Genomic DNA, 21,065 nt, shown 5'->3' with positions numbered 1-21,065 from the left:
CCCCGGTCTGGGAGGATCCCACATGCCGCGGAGCGGCTGGGCCCGTGAGCCGTGGCCGCTGAGCCTGCGCGTCCGGAGCCTGTGCTCCGCAACGGGAAAGGCCACAACAGTGAGAGGCCCGCATACCGGAAAAAAAAAAAAAAAAAAAAAAAATATCCAGATAAACAGAACATATCAAAGACTGCAAAGGAACCATAACAGAACACATAGTAGGCTGAAAAAGGACCCCAACTGAATAGTACCGCATACAGCAAAAGAATGAATGCTATATCACATGGCAAAAGATGTGACTCAATTAAGGGTCTAAAAGGGACAAGCTTATCCTGGATTATCAGGCAGCCTCTAAGTGTCATCAAAAGTATCCTTACGAGGGAGGAAGCGGGTGAAGTGACCGCAAGGCAAGGAATGCTGGCAGCCACCAGAAGACAGAAGAGGCAAAGTGGCAAGGAGGCAAGGAACAGAGTCTCCCCTAGGGCCTTCAGAGGGCGTGCAACCCTGTCAACAACTTGATGGTGAACTTCTGGCCTCATGAACTGTTAGAACAGCTTTCTGCTGTTTTTAAGCCACCATGTTTGTGGTAATCTGTCACAGCAGCCCACACAAAACGATTCTCGCATTTGGAGATGAACAAGTCAGGAATGCATGTTACAGAAAGCTGCCTGATATTTTACCATCAACGTAATCCCTACCATATAGCTGGAGTGAATTATTCAGGTATCCCTCGTCAGTACCCTCCCAGCAAACCAAATCCTTTATTTACAACAGCAGCATTTCAACAAAAGGAGAAAACTGCCCTCTGCTCTCTCAGCTACCCAACTTACAGGCTTATTAATAATGAGAATCTTTTCCCCTTTGAAAAATAATGTCTATAACTAAAAGGGGGGTAGGGCACTTTATCACTTCTATAAGAAGTTCTAGCTTCCAGACTAGGCTTTACGCTGTTATTGAAAACATTATCTAGAACATTCACAAGTATCTTTGCTCTGATTTTTTTTTCTAGGTAGGGGAAGAAAAAGGTTACACCCTTCTATGTACCTCTCTCTCAAGAGTATTCCTCACCAAGTTCGCTCTGCTGTGTCTCTAATATAGTTTTAGTCTATCCCCATAACTGATACTAGGCACCTCTCCTTCAAAAACATTTGAGAGGATGTATCACTTTCTTATTGTCATTTTAACAAATTAGCACAAGCTTAGTGGCTTAAAACACCACGAAAGCATTCTCTTGTAATTCTGGAGGTCAGAAGTCCAACATGGGTCTTACTAAGCTAAAATAACAGTGTCAGTAAGACTTCATTCCTTCTGGAAGCTCTAGGGGAGAATCCATTTGTTTGCCTTTTCTAGCTTCTAGGAGCCACTTGCACTCCTTGGCCGGTATATCCCCTTTCTCCATCTTCAAAGCCAGCTGTGTTGTATCTTCAAATTTCTCAGACTGCAACCTGCTTCTCTAAGCACGTCACTTTCTCTGAGTATAAGCCACCTACATCCCTCTTATACAGACCTTTGTGATTATACAGGGCCCCCAGGTAACCCATAATAATCGCCTATCTCAAGATGCTCAATTTAATCACATCTTCAAAGCCCCTTTTGCTATATAAGGTCACATATTCACAGGTTCTAAGGATGAGGATGTGAACCTTTGGTGGGAGAGGAGTATTACTCATCCTACCATAGAACTTGGGCAACTGAGTTACCCGGGCAACTGAGTTACCCAGGTAACTGAGTCCTTCCTGCTACTCATACTTTAAAATATTGAAAAAGACTTAACATTTTATTTAAATATTTAGCTGAGGGACTTCCCTGGTGATGCAGTGGTTAAAAATCCACCTGCCAATGCAGGGGACATGGGTTCGAACCCTGGTCCGGGAAAATCCCACATGCCGCAGAACAACTAAGCCCGTGCACCACAACTACTGAGGCTGCGCTCTAGAGCCCTCGAGCCACGACTACTGAAGCCCGTGTGCCTAGAGCCCGTACTCTGCAACAAGAGAAGCCACCGCAATAAGAAGCCCGCGCACTGCAACCAAGAGTAGCCCTCACTCGCCGCAACTAGGGAAAGCCCGCACACAGCAACAAAGACCCAACGCAGCCAAAAATTAATTAATTAATAAAAAAGATAAATAAATAAATTTTTAAATAATATATATTTTTTTATATATATAGCTGAGTGCAGAGAAACTATGGGAAATTCCCACAGGCCAGAAAGGAAAGGAGAACTGAAAGTCAGACGGCAAGCACACAACTGGCTCTGTGTGGCCATGAGAGGGTCCGAAGGAATTCCCAGATCAGAACAGTCCCTAAAGGGGAAGGACTTGGGTTTTAAACCAGGCAGAAGTGGGAAGTGGAACTAAGACCCTTGCATGTCTAGAACTCCAGAAAGCTGTATTTCCAGTGTAAAAGGTCACAGAAAGGTCACTATACAAAATCAACAGCATGCTGATGCACCTCCAAATCTTTTCATGTATTTCCTTAAAAACAATTTGTAATAGGTCCCCAAAATATGACGTACATATAAATAAATCTAAAAGAAGTATTACAAGACATCCATGGAGAAAATTATGAAAGGAACTGAAGAACATGAAAAAGACCTAAATTAAATGAAGAGATTTATCATGTTCATGGTGGGAACACTCATTATACTAGAGCATCAATTCACCTCCAATTTAGCCTACAAATTTCATGTATTTCTAGTCAAAGTCTCATGGTTTTGGGTAAAAATTTATACAATGATCCATTAAGTTACATGGAAGAATAAATGTCATCAAAGAGCTAGGAATATTTTTAAGAAGATTAAAGAGAAAGGCCTGTGTCTGCTGCACTTTTTCTCAGCCCAGCTACACTGTCACTAGCACCCTGCATAAGAAATGCTCCTAGTGGCAAATCAACCTTTGTCAGTGGTTACATTTAACTGTCCCCAATTCTGTCTTTGTTATTGCTTTCACCCTGCTCTTCAAAACCTGAGCCTGACTCTATAGCTTTTGAATGTGTTTTTTTTTAATTTAGTAAAAATTAAATATATAAACAAAACCAGAAGAACTACAGAAGTTAAAAATAATCCAAACAAATATCAGAATTTCTTATAATGGTTTGGTAATTAAAATCAAGCAACTAAACAAACCAACAGTGTGGGCTTGATGAGATATGGAATTCTAGATCAGTAGGGAAAGAGCAGTCTTTAATTAATAGCTCTTCCATAACTACCTTCCCATTTAAAAAAATAATAGTAGTAATCTCTACCTCATGCCATAGATTTAAAGCCTAAATATAAAAAGCAAAATTTTAACTTTTGGGGAAAAAAATACAGAAAGATATTTTGCCTTTGTGGTTAAAGAAACACTCTTAAACAAGACCCCCCAAAAGCACATATAATACAAATATGGCATTTATTACATACAAGAAGTATTCAAAATGTTTTACATTTATTAACTAATTCAGTCTTCTCAACAACCCTAAGAGGTAGGTAGTACTATTGCCTCCATTTTCCAGATGCGGGAAGTTGTGCACAGAGATGTTAAGAAATTAGCTCAAGGTTACACAGCAAGGAAGGGATAGAACTGGGATATGAATCCATGTTCTAACCCACCAAGCTATACCTCACATTAAAATTTTAAATTCTATATGATTAAAAAAAAACCAGAAAAATGTCAGATATGCCTAGGACTAGAAGATATTTCCAGCACAGACGTATATATTAGAGAACACTTACAAATCAATTTAAAAAGACAAAAAGCACACTGAAAAGTGGTCAAAGGTAATGAGAGGCAGTTCACTGAAGAAGAATCCAAAAGGCCAATAAACGAATGAAAAATGTTAAATCTCATTATATATCAGGAAAGCAAAAATTAGAACAATGAGGTACTCACTAATGAACCTCAGAGTGGATCTCACATTCACTAGATTGGCAAACATTTAAGCCTGATGACACGAGGATGCAGAGAACCTAGAACTCACATTCCAGTAGAAGTGTCAACTGTTGCAGGCACTTTACAGAACAATTTGGCAGCACCTCAAAAAGTTACAGATACGTGTCTCTTACTAACCCAGCAATTCTGCTTCTAGGTTAAGATCCAAGAAAAATGCCCATGTCCCCAGCCAGACATACATGTATCAGGATTTTACTGCAGGCTTGGTTGTAACAGTAAAAAATGTAAAACAACCTCAAACACCATGACTGGGGAATTCACAAACTCTGGTGTGATCACACAGTAGAATACAAGTGTTAATCTATTTCTATTAAATCTATAAATTCCAAACATAAAAATGAAACAAATCGTATAAATATTGATAAAACAGACCATTTACATAAGTTTTCAAACACAAAAACAACACTTTAGGACTTCCCTGGTGGCGCAGTCGTTAAGAATCCGCCTGCCAATGAAGGGGACATGGGTTCGAGCCCTGGTCCGGGAAGATCCCACATGCCACGGAGCAACTAAGCCCACGAGCCACAACTACTGAGCCCACACGCTGCAACTACTGAAGCCCACGCGCCTAGAGCCCATGCTCTGCAACAAGAGAAGCCACCGCAATGAGAAGCCCACACACAGCAAGGAAGAGTAGCCCCCACTCTCGGCAACCAGAGAAAGCCCACACACAGCAACGAAGACCCAACGCAGCCAAAAATAAATTAATTATTTTAAAAACAAAAAACACTATATATTCTCTGTGGTTGATTACCAGATCAAATTGTCATATATAAACATGCATATAATGACGTATGTTGATTTTAGGATAGTGAGTACAATACTTTTGGTGGGGATTGGGAAAGGAAACGGAGAGGGGCCCATTAGCTGTACTATAACTTTGAACCTCTTAAAAAGAGACATAGCAAAACACTGGCATTTGTGAAATCAGGCTGTTGGGATCACATGAGTACACCATATTACTTTCTGTGCATATAAAGCATTTCCAAGTTACAAGTAGCCTGAAAATGTAACAACCCTTTTCTTACTGGAACACCAATACTAAATTCTTCTGCTTTGCTTTCCTCTGTAAATCTGTCCAACTGGCCTCATCCAGCCTTTTTTCCCACAATTCCCCAAACATGGCTACTCGCATCAAGATATTCTCATTTGTCTCTCAAATATTTCACATTAATTCCCACCTGTGCATCTCCAGGTACTGTCCACATTCTCCCCTACAATTTGCACCCACTTAAGAAAAAGGAAGGCTTTCAGATGAAGGTGGTAGAGACCTGAAGACACTAGGCAGTAATTCACTGACTCTCCACTTGTTTATAACAGAAAGTGAAGCTCTAGGTCTGTCACACTTGGGTAGACTCACCTGTGCATCCTGACACCACCCTATCACCTCCTTCTGGTACCCAACTCCTAAATACACATTCTCATTTGTAACGTGGAAGAGAACATGATTTAACTGTCCAATCAAAAACAAATTTTGCATTTATTACCACAACAGAGAAACGGTCCAAACATAAACTTACTTAAGTGACTCAATTTTCTGATAAACCCCCAAAATATGTTTGGTTTTCTTCGGTTTTTTTTTAACATTTATTTATTTATGGCTGCGTTGGGTCTTCATTGCTGTACGCGGGCTCTCTCTAGTTGCGGCCAGCGGGGACTACTCTTCCTTGCGGTGCGCGGGCTGCTCACTGCAGTGGCTTCTCTTGTTGTGGAGCACGGGCTCTAGGCGCGCGGGCTTCAGTACTTGTGGCACGGGGGCTCACTAGTTGTGGTTCCCAGGCTCTAGAGCGCAGGCTCAGTAGTCGTGGCGCATGGGCTTAGTTGCTCTGCGGCGTGTGGGATCTTCCCGGACCATGGCTCGAACCCGTGTTCCCTGCATTGGCAGGCGTATTCTTAACCACTGCGCCACCAGGGAAGCCCTGCTTGGTTTTTTTAATAAAGCAAAACTGAAAACAACATAAATGTTTTTGGGAGTGACTGCTGTCTCTAACACACTGTAACAAAAATCCCCAAGTACTCATAATTAACTTTTTAAATTAGAAACAACACCTAAAGTTTTATGATATGCCTCTAATTAGATCTGATTATCAGTGTTTCTTTAACTTTTACTAAGAAGGAGGCTTTTAAAGATAATAATGAAGCCATTTATTTCTGAATAGTGGTAATTGTATGTTATGGTTGGTTTGTAATTTTGAAGAGAATGGGATTATGTGAAGTCTTCCAAATGAGTGATATAAAAATTATGGATTCCAATAAAATTCTAACTGTATAATTAAAAAGCCTGCTTGTAACTAGAACCTGGTAGACAAAGGAACTGCATGAATTTTTTGTTTAATAATAACAACAGTTTCCTTATGAGACCAATGGTAATAGAAAGTAAATTTAGACCTATGACAAATAGTTTCCTTCCTTTGGGAGACAGAAGGCTGATGAAAACAAATTATGGATCTGTTAACTTGTTGATAGCAATGTTTTTTATGAACAGGAAGCGCCAACCTTTCCTGTTTTCTCTTTAAAACAAAGAAAAGTGAATCATACAAAAAAGAGCTTTTAAAAGAGAGAGTACAAAAGCTAAAATGAAAAGCCACGCCAGGCAAGATTATAAAAGTGTCTACAACTGGTATTGCTTCCCCAAGCAAATCCTTAAAAAAGGAGGTGGTGGCAAAACTACTAGTGAGCACATGGATAGATTCTTTTTTTAAAAAAATTTATTTATTTTTATTTTTGGCTGCATCAGGTCTTAGTTGCACAGGATCTTTCATTCTGGCACCCTGGCTTCTCTCTAGTTGAGGCTTGTGGGCTCAGTAGTTGCGGTGCGTGGGCTTAGTTGCCCCGCAGCATGAGGGATCTTAGTTCCCCGACCAGGGATCGAACCCTCATCCCCTGCATTGGAAGGCGAATTCTTAACCACTGGACTGCCAGGGAAGTCCCATAGATTCTGATGAAGGAGGGCACTAGCGGCACAAAGCTATCTGGCCAGTGACCTTAACTGAGTCCCTTCAATTTATAGGTGATAAATCAGAGTAGCAAAATGACATGCCCAATGACAGAGGCAGAACTGTGGCAACCTTTCTGTTTGGTGCATTTTTTTCTTCCTGTAGGACCATATCATAGTGCCTAGCAACATAGTTAAGTAATTTTTAACATCGAGATATAATAGTAAAGACAATATTATAATGCATAAGAAACTGTAGTCCTTGCTTCATAGCCAGATTGATATAGGTTTGATTAGCGTCTCCTTGACTTACTCCCTATGAGATCTGGTTGCACAGTCAGGTATAAATAAACAATAAGGTCCTCACTCATACAACTTTGCTATTAGCTAACTACCAAATCCTTGCTTATTCATTTTGTGCTTATTTTTCTTTTACCCGACCTAGAAAATTTGTCACATATGCCAACATTCATATACAAGCACACAGTGCATTGCCTGGAGTAGGGGAGCAAGAAATCCTAGTCGGGATGCATAGTCTTTATCTTTGAGATCACTCTAGCAAATAAAATTATTTAAAACTAATAAACATGTATTTACGCACTTTTTGGATCAATAACACACAATGCCACTCCAGAAGAAAGAAAAAAATGTTGTGCATAATGTTCTTTACAATCTAGTTTAAGTAGGTGTTGAAGCATTAAACCACTACAGTAGGCCTTTCAAATGATGGAGTTGCTAGAACATTCTAGAATTAGGAATAGAAGATTCAAATTCCTACTCAGAGGATAAATGATCTCTGTAGGGGACATATGGTGTTTTTACAACCCAGCACATACATTTCTTATAAAACCCATAATCATAAGTGTCTCACTGGCCCCCTCCAACCACTGCCAGAAGCAATCATGGTTGCTCACTCTCCTACCCACAGTGACTGGTTCATGGGTTGGGTCCATAAACCAACAGGGTTAATTAGTATGTCCCATATGATCATACAGGAATATTGAAAGAGAAAAACGGGTTCCTCTGGTATAGCAAGGCATAAGGACAATTAAAATTGATTCTGAGGCTTCCCTGGTGGCACGGTGGTTGAGAGTCCGCCTGCCGATGCAGGGAACACGTGTTCGTGCCCCGGTCCGGGAGGATCCTACGTGCCGCGGAGCGGCTGGGCCCGTGAGCCACGGCCACGGAGTCTGCGAGTCCGGAGCCTGTGCTCCGCAATGGGAGAGGCCACAGCTGCGAGAGGCCCGCGTACCGCAAAAAAAAAAAACAAAAAACAATTGATTCTGCCAGTGGCCATCTTGCACGTGGAAAGTTCTGGCCTCAAAAGGAATCTACGCAGAGGCCAGCTGGGCTGAGAAGTGGATAGAAGGAGCAAGAGAGTTCTGACCTTTTCGGAGCCCCTTGATCCAGCCATACTTGATGATCCAACCATTGAATCTCCCAATTATATCCTTCTAAGAGTTTGTGCTATCTCGCCAACACATTCTTTTAAGTTCATTTATAACTTCTAAAGAATTCTGGTTAATGCAAGCTTCATCTTGCAAGTGTTTATCTTAACATTTTTAATACCTGCAAACTTACAGTGACCCTGTCTACCTTCCCCACTGTGACCACCTTCCCCACCTAGACTAATTCTAAATCCTTCACCTTGTCAATGGGCTTTTACAAAATATGAGCACTCCCTTTCAGCCTAAAAGACCTCCCTGAAACTTTTTACTCTAAGGACCAAATGAGAAGGGACTCAATGAGCCAGAGAAATGTTCTAGGCCATCTCCCTCCTGCAAACACCCTCCCCAGGCTTACCAAATTGAACTCCAGCCTCAACTTTACTGCTGAGCAGGTCAGTGGTTGCCTACAAATTGGGAGCAAAGGTTATGTGGCAGGAGAGAGGGATTACAAAGGAGGATAAGGAAACTTTGGGGGTTGACACGTTCAAGGTCGTGAATGCAATGATGGGTTCACAGGTGTATATATGTGTCACAACTTTATCAAATTTATACTTTAAATATGTGCAGCTTGGGCTTCCCTGGTGGCGCAGTGGTTGGGAGTCCGCCTGCCGATGCAGGGGACACGGGTTCGTGCCCCAGTCCGGGAAGATTCCACATGCCGCGGAGTGTCTAGGCCCGTGAGCCATGGCCACTGAGCCTGCGCGTCCGGAGCCTGTGCTCCGCAACGGGAGAGCTTTATGAGGAAAAGCATTTTACAGCATTATCCAGGAGGGAACAATCCTAATGCCTAGAGTTGCAGATGTAATTGGGTGACAAAGAAGAAAGTCACATACCAAGGATGGTAGCGCACGATAATTGGGACCTTGATAACATGCTTGCATTGTACACCTTCTCTAGATTACCTACTTCTAGACATCTTGCTACATGAAAATAATAGAGCTTGCTATTTGAAGCAGCAGTAGCTGGGTTTCTCTTACCTGCTGCTGGACTCTATTGCTAATATGGTAGTCTTTGATGGTCTTTAATTCAAAGCCACAGATCAGGTCATTCCCATGCCTGCTATCTTTTGTTTCTAATCTCAGAATAAAGTCCAAATACCAGGCTGACAAATCCAAGAATGTGAAGGGCCTGGCTTACCTCTCGAGGTAACTCATTAGCCACTATTCCCCACCTCCAGTCATACTCTGAATTCTTCTAATGAGCCCTCTACACTTTGAGAGCCATACAGTCAAAGCACATGTTGACCTGATATTCCCAGCATGTGGGCTAAGTGCCTGGTACAGAAGAGGTACTCAAAATACACTGCAGACTGAAAGAGCTCATGATCTTGCTCATTATGCTTTAGGAATAGGAAAATGCTTTTACCCTAACCTAATCAATATTTGGGGTGGGGCTTCCCTTGTGGCGCAGTGGTTGAGAGTCGGCCTGCCGATGCAGGGGACACGGGTTCGTTCCCCGGTCCCGGAAGATCCCACATGCCGCAGAGCGGCTGGGCCCGTGAGCCATGGCCGCTGAGCCTGTGCGTCCGGAGCCTGTGCTCCGCAACGGGAGAGGCCACAACAGTGAGAGGTCCGCGTACTGCAAAAAACAATCAAACAAAAAAAAATTGGGGGTGAAGAAATCCAGTCTAATGTGTTCCAGATTATTCTTTCTCTATATAACCTATAAAAGAGAGTTTCATTCTTTCACCAAATATCCACCACATTGCAGAAACAACATGCAAAGAGAGACTTGAATCATTTCTAGAGCAGCTACATTTTTTGAGCATCCAAATTCTACCAGGGTAAGTGAATTGCTTTGAGGACGAAAGAGGAACGTAGAGCCTTTGAAAAAACTAGATGCGATTCTGCAGTTAAATCATTCAAAAATGTTTTCTCAGCACTAAAGCAAGAGAGAAGACGTGATGATAGTGGAGGGTAAGAAACTGAAAACAGTAACAAGATTTAAAAGGACTATACCACCAAAATGTAATGCAGCATCCACCGATACATTAAAAACTAAGGCCCCAGACCTCTCCATGCTTCAACAGTCACAAGAGTAATTACACTTGACACTGAACTCTCCCTCTAAACTTCTGCATAATGTGAAAAATTGAAGAACAATTCAGTGATTATCAAGCATGTGTTTCCCCGAACCAAACATCTGGATGGAAATTTGAAAATTCTGTAAATAATCTGGATATTGCTAAATATCCAGACATTTAGTGTTGAAGCCAAGACCGCAGTTCTTCGTCTCATTTTCATTCCTCAAATGATACAAGGAAGGCTGATGTGCTGTTGTCACATATTTTTCTTCTCTATGTACTCCTTGGTGCCAAGCAGATTGCTTTATACTTACAAGGCACAGAATACATAATATATAATATCTGCTGGGAAGAAATTATATAAAGAGAATCAAAAGTAAGGCATCCTGACTTGCCATTTTCCAAGGATAACTAGTTTGAGGTAGCACTCAGAGCTGCCAACAAAGTTTCAACCCCACCCTACATTTTCCTTCTTCGGAGCAGTTTTGGGAGACAAGAAGTGGAATTATGGGCGAAACAGCCCTGCACTGCCTCCTTCGTTCAATCAACTAAATGTCAACCATATGGCGAGGCTGTGCTGGGCATTCAGGAAAGCCGGAGTGATTGGGACACGATCCTTACTGTTGAGGGACATATAGTCTATCATATGACAGAATAAAAGGGTAATTGCTTTTTTCAGTGACTTCTTCATTGATCAACTTAAGAATCATGTCTTAGTCCTCATCTTACTTAGCAGCATTTGACACAGATGTTCAACCCTACCTCCTTAAAATGATGTGCATTTGGCTTCTAAGACAGCCGCCTCTACCAGGTTTTCCTCCTACCTGACAGGCCATTCCTTCTCAGGCTCCTTGGCTGGCTCCTCCTTGCCTCCGAAAACTGTTATTATACGAGTGTCCTTGGTTCAGTTCACAGATCACTGCCCTTCTACCTATCCTCACTAACTGGTTGATTTCATCTAGTAACAATTCTAAATACCACTCTCTACATTGATGGCTCCCTGAATTTCAACCTCCAGCTAGTCCTCTCCCCTGAACTCCACTGTTATTACACTACCTGCCATCTGACATCTCCACTTGGGTATCTGAATGGCATCGCATCTAATACTGAACCTCTTATTTTCCTTCCAAAGCCTGTTCCACCCACAGTCTCCCCATTCCTGTTAACAGCAGATTCAGCAAGCCAGTTGTTTAGGCCATAAATCACAAGTAATCTGTGACTGGTCTCTCTCACACCCCATTCTCATCCATCAGGAAATTATGTTGGCACCACCTTCAAAATACACCCAAAATCTGACCATTTCTCTTACTTCCATTGCTATAATATTGGTCCAAACCTCCATCATCTTTGCTTAAATTACTGCAGTAGCCTTACAGGTGATCTCACTGTTTCTACTTTTGCCATCTATAATCTATTCTCAATTCAGGAGCCAGACAAACTTTTAAATGAAAATCAGGCCCAAAGCCACCAATGGCTCCCCATTTCCCTTGGTGTAAAAGTTCAGTTCCTTCAATCTGGGTCCCAGAAACTCTCTGACTCATTTCCAACCACTCCACCCACCGCTTGCTCACTCTGTCCCAGACACAGGAGTCCTCTCTGACCCTTGCATAAATCAGAAATACTCCTCAGGATCTTCTCAAAGGCTGCTCCCTCCACTGACTTTTTCCAGATGTCTGTCCGTCATCTCCTTCAAGTTTTTGTTCCACTGCTGTCTTACCGAGAAGGCTAATCCTGACCACCACACATAAAAATATGCCCTTATCCTCCCCTACCCACCCCCACTGCCCCACTGTGCTTCAGCCTTCTTACTCCATTTTTCTCCATAGCATTTTACCTTCTAACATGATGTATAACTTATTTGCTTATTTGCTTAACATCTACCTTCCCCCGCAAACGTAAGATCCATGAAGGCAGGACCTTTTGGTTTGTTTTGCTCACTGCTACTGTTGCTTAATTAATATTATTGAAAAGAATAAAAGAAAAATTATTTGGGTTCGTCTTAACAATACATTTATGTTCGACTAATAATAATAAATTAGACTAATAATATAAAGAACCCTAGCCAACTATGATTCTAGTACAATTTTATGGAAAGCTGATTTGTGCACGGGAAAGGTTACAGGAAAACCTCAGATGCACAGGACAGCTTGGCCAACAATGGGAGAGAAAAGAGAAAAGAGTATTTCAAGAAACATATTAGATTCTACAGTAGACAGATAAAAGCAATTCCTATTTATTATTATTATTAATTTTTTTTTTTTTTTTTTTTGTGGTATGCGGGCCTCCCTCTGCTGCGGTCTCTCCCGTTGCGGAGCACAGGCCCCGGACACGCAGGCTCAGCGGCCATGGCTCACGGGCCCAGCCGCTCCGCGGCATATGGGATCCTCCCAGACCAGGGCGCGAACCCGGTTCCCCTGCATCGGCAGGCGGACGCGCAACACTGCGCCACCAGGGAAGCCCCCTATTTATTATTTTTAACCCAACGCTAATTTTCATGTCTTAAAATATTTGGCTGTCTTCTAGATTTAATTTTGATCAAATTATCCTGTTTATGCAAGCTTTCATTAGGTATGTTTTACCTCTGGTGAAAAGGGAGCAGCCAATTCTGCAAATTCCATTCAAGAAGTATTTAGAGAGTATAAGCTCTGTGCTAAAAAAAAAAAAAAAAATGCTACAAACCAAAGGATGCAACAAAGAGAAAGCTATGATCTCCGCCAATAAAAGATGGATAGTCTAGCTGGGGAAAAACCAAACACAAAGCAATCTATGGTATGGAGCATTGGTATGGTTAATGGCAAAGAGTAAAATAAAATCTTACAACACTGACTCTCAGCCCTCACTGTAATTTAGAATTAGCTAGGAAGATTTTTAAAAGGGTTTTTTTAACCCAAAAATCACATGCCTCTCCCTCTCTCTGAATCCTGATTGAATTAGTCTGGGGTGGCAATCAAGTAGTAAGATTGATTCCCAAGTGAAAATTTAAGGAAACAATTCTTTCTGACTTAAGAAATGGGAGGCTTTATTTGAGTAGTTTTACAAAGACAGAGCAAGGTATTATAGGTCAAGAGCAGAGGATCAGCAAAGACAGGCAACAAAGGGCACAATGTCTGGGGAACCCTCTGTGGCTGAAATATATGAAGAGATGCACACGGGAAAAGCGGATGGTAAAAGATCTTGAATGGCATGCTAAGGAATTTGGGTGTATTCTCTGAGAGTTTTCATCCACTATTACAAGTGCGTTATTCATTTTACAGTGATAAGATAATATCGAGGAACATTTCAGGTGAAATGTGATAAGAAGGAAGACGAACTAAACCTAGCCTGTCTTCACCAGTAATTCATATGTGTTTGAGGTGATGATAGCCCACTTTTTTTTTTTTTTTTTTGCGGTACGCGGGCCTCTCACTGTTGTGGCCTCTCCCGTTGCGGAGCACAGGCTCCGGACGCGCAGGCTCAGCGGCCATGGCTCACGGGCCCAGCCGGTCCGCTGCATGTGGGATCTTCCCGGACCGGGGCACGAACCCGTGTCCCCTGCATCGGCAGGCGGACTCTCAACCACTGCGCCACCAGGGAAGCCCTGATGGCCCACTTTTAAACTACCTAAGACTGTATGCAAATTAAACCAGTGAGATGTTCAAATCTCACTTTTCAAATGTAGGCTGAAATACAATTATTCCCCTAATAAATTTTCTTTCTTTGTAAAAGCCTCTTAATTATGTTGTTAAACTCTGTGAAAGAAAATAACCTCATTTCAAGTAAGAAATGACATAAATAGCACATTTCGGTAACTGTTTTAAAATCAAAAGTTGGGAAATTTCACAAACATATTTGGCACAAAGGCCGACTATAAACACCAGCTCAACAGCATCATGTGAAAATTCCAGGTTCTGTAAACAGTGAATCATTTTTAAATTCAAAATTCAAATAAATATTCAACAACCACTTAAATATTTTAAATTCGTTCAGTAGTTTGAACAAGGGCCGAGAAATAACATAAGCGTAACCACACATTAAAATATTAAATAAGAATAATTTGAAAAATAATCAACAGAATTTTGAAAAATGTCAAATACAATAATTTGAAGGCAATTACAAAAGTAGATTTTTTTCTTTGGCTGAAGTATTAGTGTTTTTCCTTTATTTTGGAGTAGAAACTGAACAAAATTACACTTTTCCAGTCTTCTAATGACCAGAATAGGACTTTTAAAAATGTACAAGAAAATCGTTCCAAATTTATACTCACCATACCTCAGTCATTTTTTTCTTACAACTGAAAGATTAATATTACCGTTTTGAGGGTATGAACTCTTGCCCCCGTAGGGCCTGCTTGAGTTAACACCAGCCTGTAAGTGTTAGAAATCCTAGTAGCTTGAAAACCTTTCCATTGTAACATACAGGTTTGTAATTCAGAAATTTAAAATAATTCAACTTTTTCCACGAAGCTGTAACAACTTGCTCTTTTTTCTATAGCACATCCAAAGCATTTATCCATATTCTCTCCTTTTATCCTAACAACTCCACAAGGGAAGAATGAAAAATATCATCACCAGTTTATAAATGAAAAAACTGAAACTCAGATGGAGACGTTTGCCCAAGGTTAAATTCCGAGCAAGTTGTAAAGTTGGTATTCAAATTTAGGTTTTCTTCCGAAACCCCAGCTGTTTTTCTCTCCATAGACTGTATATATATATATATATATATATATAAATCTGCTATGTTTTACCTATTTTAAGACAAGCTCAATTTCAGAGATACCTAAAACGCAAATAAACATATGCCTTAGAATGAATGTAAATTGGTATAATTTTTGACTGCATGGAGATTTTTTCCCCAAAGCAACCCAAGATATAGAAAAAATATTGCAAAAAATCAACAGAAGCAAACTTAGATTTTAGAAGAATAAATATAGAATAAGAAACAAAACTGAAACTTCTGAAATGACCCTTATTTAAAGACCATGAGTTATTTTCTGTTCCTTACGTTCTTAGTTAAAACTATTCATACACACACACACACACACACACACACACATATAAACAGCAGTCGATTCCTAGAAGTCTTTTCTTCTCTGCTTAAGAAGCACAAGGAGACATTCAAAATCTTACATATTTTAATATAGCACTTATTTCATATCTCCTAAAATTCCCCACAAATCACTAGGAGTAATTATTTAAAGTTATTTTTCACTTTTTGTCAAAATACTTTCAATTAAAATTATTTTAAAATAAACGATTAGGGCTTCCCTGGTGGCGCAGTGGTTGAGAGCCCGCCTGCCGATGCGGGGGACACGGGTTCGTGCCCCGGTCTGGAAAGATCCCACATGTCGCGGAAATTTTGAAAAATGTCAAATACAATAATTTGAAGGCAATTACAAAAGTAGATTTTTTTCTTTGGCTGAAGTATTAGTGTTTTTCCTTTATTTTGGAGTAGAAACTGAACAAAATTACACTTTTCCAGTCTTCTAATGACCAGAATAGGACTTTTAAAAATGTACAAGAAAATCGTTCCAAATTTATACTCACCATACCTCAGTCATTTTTTTCTTACAACTGAAAGATTAATATTACCGTTTTGAGGGTATGAACTCTTGCCCCCGTAGGGCCTGCTTGAGTTAACACCAGCCTGTAAGTGTTAGAAATCCTAGTAGCTTGAAAACCTTTCCATTGTAACATACAGGTTTGTAATTCAGAAATTTAAAATAATTCAACTTTTTCCACGAAGCTGTAACAACTTGCTCTTTTTTCTATAGCACATCCAAAGCATTTATCCATATTCTCTCCTTTTATCCTAACAACTCCACAAGGGAAGAATGAAAAATATCATCACCAGTTTATAAATGAAAAAACTGAAACTCAGATGGAGACGTTTGCCCAAGGTTAAATTCCGAGCAAGTTGTAAAGTTGGTATTCAAATTTAGGTTTTCTTCCGAAACCCCAGCTGTTTTTCTCTCCATAGACTGTATATATATATATATATATATATATATATATATAAATCTGCTATGTTTTACCTATTTTAAGACAAGCTCAATTTCAGAGATACCTAAAACGCAAATAAACATATGCCTTAGAATGAATGTAAATTGGTATAATTTTTGACTGCATGGAGATTTTTTCCCCAAAGCAACCCAAGATATAGAAAAAATATTGCAAAAAATCAACAGAAGCAAACTTAGATTTTAGAAGAATAAATATAGAATAAGAAACAAAACTGAAACTTCTGAAATGACCCTTATTTAAAGACCATGAGTTATTTTCTGTTCCTTACGTTCTTAGTTAAAACTATTCATACACACACACACACACACACACACACACATATAAACAGCAGTCGATTCCTAGAAGTCTTTTCTTCTCTGCTTAAGAAGCACAAGGAGACATTCAAAATCTTACATATTTTAATATAGCACTTATTTCATATCTCCTAAAATTCCCCACAAATCACTAGGAGTAATTATTTAAAGTTATTTTTCACTTTTTGTCAAAATACTTTCAATTAAAATTATTTTAAAATAAACGATTAGGGCTTCCCTGGTGGCGCAGTGGTTGAGAGCCCGCCTGCCGATGCGGGGGACACGGGTTCGTGCCCCGGTCTGGAAAGATCCCACATGTCGCGGAGCGGCTGGGCCCGTGAGCCATGGCCGCTGAACCTGCGCGTCCGGAGCCTGTGCTCCGCAACGGGAGAGGCCACAACAGTGAGAGGCCCGCATACCACACACACACACACACACACAAAAAAAAAAACCAAATAAAATAAACGATTAAAAATAAAGTAGACCGTTTTCCCAAAGCAGTTTTCACTTGTGTTTATATCCTGAACAGTATCAAAAAGACCAAGCTATTTCCACACTTCCCCAATTCAATCATACCTTCTTCTCCAACCCACAAAGACCTACCCTAGTCCTAAATTTTGTGGCACCTAAAGTCAGTCCTCCCCTTATATAGCATTAATTTTTCCACTCCATAAATCCCACCTAGATCCTGCCTTCACAGAGGAGGTACTTGCCTTTGTATGTGTTTATTATTTCCCACAGTTCTCAGCAGAATGCACACAGTAAGCAAATGTTTATTGACTGAAGAAAGCTCTTGAGATCATATGTAGAGAAGAGAGTGAATGCAAAAGAGGCTTCATAAGGCATGTTGATTTCAAAGCCCAGTTTGGTTCACTGCTGTATTCCCAGACTGAGAACAGTGCCTTGCACACAGTAGACACTCAATAAATATTTGTTGAGTGAAGAAACATTCAGTTTCTATAAATGTAGGAAGTTCTAGAGTAAGTCACTCTCTTTTGTATAACACCATGAAAGTGCATGAAGAAACCGTAGCTTCTCCCTTTCCTCCCATATCTATAAACTGTTGATATTCACTACACTAACGTAAAGTTGTTCATTACTAAGGATTCTATTAATTAAAACAACCAAACCATAAACAACAACAAAAATCAGCCACGCCTTTGGCTAGTGATCAAAAATCCGTGACAAGTTTGGGGGATGTTCCATCCAACCTATTTTAATGACATGCTTTCTGATCACGAATTCTGCCCTAATCTCAAGGTCATAAACAGGCCACCTGAGCATGTGGACAGTTAGGCTGCCCTAAGTTCCTCAAGAAAATGCTTCAAGGCAAGAGTGATGACTCAAAGCAGACCATGGCCTTTACACCTGCCAGGCCCATATGCAATCCTGGCTTTACTAACACTTTTAGAAATAATCTCAGATCCAATCCCACAATTTTGAGCTTATTTCGGAGGCAGTGACCCAGGTGGGATTGGAACCTATAAAGGGTCCTCCTATTCATGCCTTAAAAAGAAATGTCTCCCAAGTCTCCAGCCTTAACCCTGCCCCCAACCACTTGACATTTCCCATCTTAATATGTTGAGGTGAAACCAGAGAAGATACAGAATCTAAATAATAGCAATGGCACATTTTCAGCATCTATTTAAGACCTGGTTCAACGTTTACCTTTCATTCATTTCCAGTTTAAACTGCTGAACTCATCTAAACTAGTTCACAATGTATAAGCAGTAGACACTAATTCATTTTAAGAAATATCCTTTTTCTAAAAAGGCTTAGGGCTTCCCTGGTGGTGCAGTGGTTAAGAATCCGCCTGCCAATGCAAGGGACACGTGTTCGAGCCCTAGTCCCAAGCAACTAAGCCCGTGTGCCACAACTACTGAGCCTGCACTCTGAAGCCCGCGAGCCACAACTACTGAAGCCCGCACACATAGAGCCCGCGCTCCGCAACAAGAGAAGCCACCGCAATGAGAAGCCCGCGCACCGCACAGAGTAGCTCCCGCTCGCCGCAACTAGAGAAAGCCCACACGCAGCAACAAATAAATAAATAAATAAATTTTAAAAAATAAATAAAAAGGTTTAGATTTAAAAGGGCCAACCATCTTTATAGTCCTGTGAATTTCCAATTAATTTTTACTACAGTGCTATTAAAATCAATAGAATACACTCTGAAGGTCAATAATTTAGAACAGATATAAAAGTCTTATATAATATGCTCCTTCAGAGTTACCTTTCTCTTTGCTTTCCTAATACACAAGAGATACAAGTAGAAATGACATATCTCAAAAGCAAAAGAACCAGATTTAAAACTAACTTGCCTTTAGAAAAAATATATATATACGGCATATTAATCTATATAGACCTCCTCAGTGACATAAGTATGCAACGCAGACATTCTACTGTGTGTAAGCAGATATTATAAGGTTAAATGTCTGGCAAACAGGTAACTAAATCATGGGGGGGGCAGAAGTCAGAGCATAAAATGGGGAATGTGAAGTTCTAAACAGGCCATTCATGCTAATAAAAGAAAATACCTGGAGAATTGGTCAGCTTTTACTTAATAATCAATGTGATAGGCATGTTCAGGTGAGACAAAAGTGGATTCTCATCTGAAACTTGACATGGATCTCCGATTACAAGGACCTGAATCACCAGGTGGTCTAGAATTTTTCCCAAATCTAGGATTAGTGACATGTTGATTAGATTCCTACTAACTAGTCAGAAAGACATACTTTTTACAGGTTTATGTCTTGCTTTCAAAGCTTTGCAACCATGTTCACATACAATGGAACAGTAATGCTAAAAGGACCCAGCCTCTCCCTCCTGCTGGGGACCACAGGCAGACTCCACACTCCAAGGATGTAACCTAAGCTTGCACAGATGGCCTAGCTCTCTGCTAATGCACAGGAGCTGGGTTTGTTTTCACGGTGGGTGCTGCAAAACAAACCCAGGTGTATTTATAGAAGGGAGCAAGACTATGATGGAGGGAAGATGACAGATGATGAAGTTTCTTCCGCATGGTAAAGAAGCCTGTGGAAAGATCTGGATCCCACAGCCTGGGTTCCACTTCTTGACTCGCCAACTATCAACTATGTAAAGTTATTAAAGCCCTTTTTAGTCTATTAACTTACGTATAAAATTTAGACAATGCCCCTTGCCTCGGATGATTGTCAGAAAAAGGAAAGTGTATGTAAAATCTGGGACGTGGTAGGCAATCGGTAAATGGCAATCTACTCTCCCATCCTCCGGTTCACCCCGAATTGCCCCTCAAAAATTACAAACATACACTGCAGGGTTAAAACTAAAAAGTCCAAGCTGGTTGACAGAGAAAGAAACAACCTGGGTGGAGGCTCGCTTATTTACTGGAGAATTTAGCTTAAAATGGATTTAGGATATTGATAAGAGGGGAGATACATGGAAAAAGCATCAGGTATAAGCAAACCCCCCCCCAACTCCCGCTCCCCGCAAAAAGACATTCCTTTATGTAAGCACGAAACAAACTTCGGAAGATGCGGATATCCTGTGAACCTACTCGGTGGCCTCAATAAAAATCACAGGCGCACGCAGAGCTAAACACGACGCACACCATCCATATGCCGCCTTGTCACTTTCAGATCACGCTATTTTTGCAAAACTGTCCTCAAACCCGAGGCGGCTCCCGCCTCCAAATCCGCCCCAGATGGGTTTGGGAGCCAAGAGCGAGTTGCAGAAGGTATAAGGATGGGAAAGTGGAGAGGTCTGGTCAAATAACTGAAAAACAAGGCGCTGGGTGAGGGGGCGGGGTAGAGCAATGGGGAAGAGACGCGGCCAGTGAGCCAGAAAGACGGCGGCTTCACAATGAAAGGAAGAGACTGCGACAGTCGCCGGCTCCTGGTCCCCGGCGGGGACGGATGGCGAGGCCGGGTGGGGGAGGCCAGAGCGTGGGAAGACAGAAAGGGGGTGCGGGATAAAGTGGGAGAGTCATTGGCCAGACAGGGAAGCACCCGAGCAGGTGCAAAGCTCCCAGGTGGGGAGGAACGGGCTCGGCATACTCACGGTGTAGAGAAGGTTGAGCGCGCACAGGCAGTTCTTGGAACACGCGAAGCCGCCGCAAACCATCTTGGAGCCTGCGGTTCCCGGCAACTGCAGGTAAATTCTGGCTCCGGCGGAGCCTCCAGGCAGCCTCTTTGTCCTTGCCTTCGGGGCCTGGCCGAGGCGACGCAGCAGCGGGGACGCGGTGGGGAGCCCGGAGTTTGGGCAGGGGCTGCAGTGCGCGGCGCGCCCGCGACGGCTCCTACCCTCTCTGGAACCTGCGGCCGCAGCAGCTGAAGACAGAGCCGGAGCCCGAGCCCCGCCCAGCCCCCCGCCTCGCCCCGCGCGCTGATTGGCCGCCGGCGGGGAACAAAGGTAGAAATATGCAAATAAATGAGCTCAGCTAGCTGGGATCCGGGAGGGGAGGGGAGGGGAG

The 21,065-nt window shown here is 41.5% G+C and overlaps 1 protein-coding gene across 1 annotated transcript in view; it reads right to left on the bottom strand.

Moving 5' to 3' along the window:
* TSPAN13 (tetraspanin 13) overlaps positions 1-20,978 on the bottom strand; it is a 35,521-nt gene extending 14,543 nt beyond the window's left edge. The window contains exon 1 of the mRNA XM_007121189.2: positions 20,654-20,978. Within this exon, the coding sequence (XP_007121251.1) occupies positions 20,654-20,716 (63 nt within the window). The 5' untranslated portion in view covers positions 20,717-20,978. The remainder of the gene's footprint in view (positions 1-20,653) is intronic.
* Positions 20,979-21,065: the final 87 nt, after the last annotated feature.

Source organism: Physeter macrocephalus, chromosome 5 (assembly GCF_002837175.3).
Source record: "Physeter macrocephalus isolate SW-GA chromosome 5, ASM283717v5, whole genome shotgun sequence".
Taxonomy (NCBI): domain Eukaryota; kingdom Metazoa; phylum Chordata; class Mammalia; order Artiodactyla; family Physeteridae; genus Physeter; species Physeter macrocephalus.
This window is presented reverse-complemented; position numbering and strand designations above follow the sequence as displayed.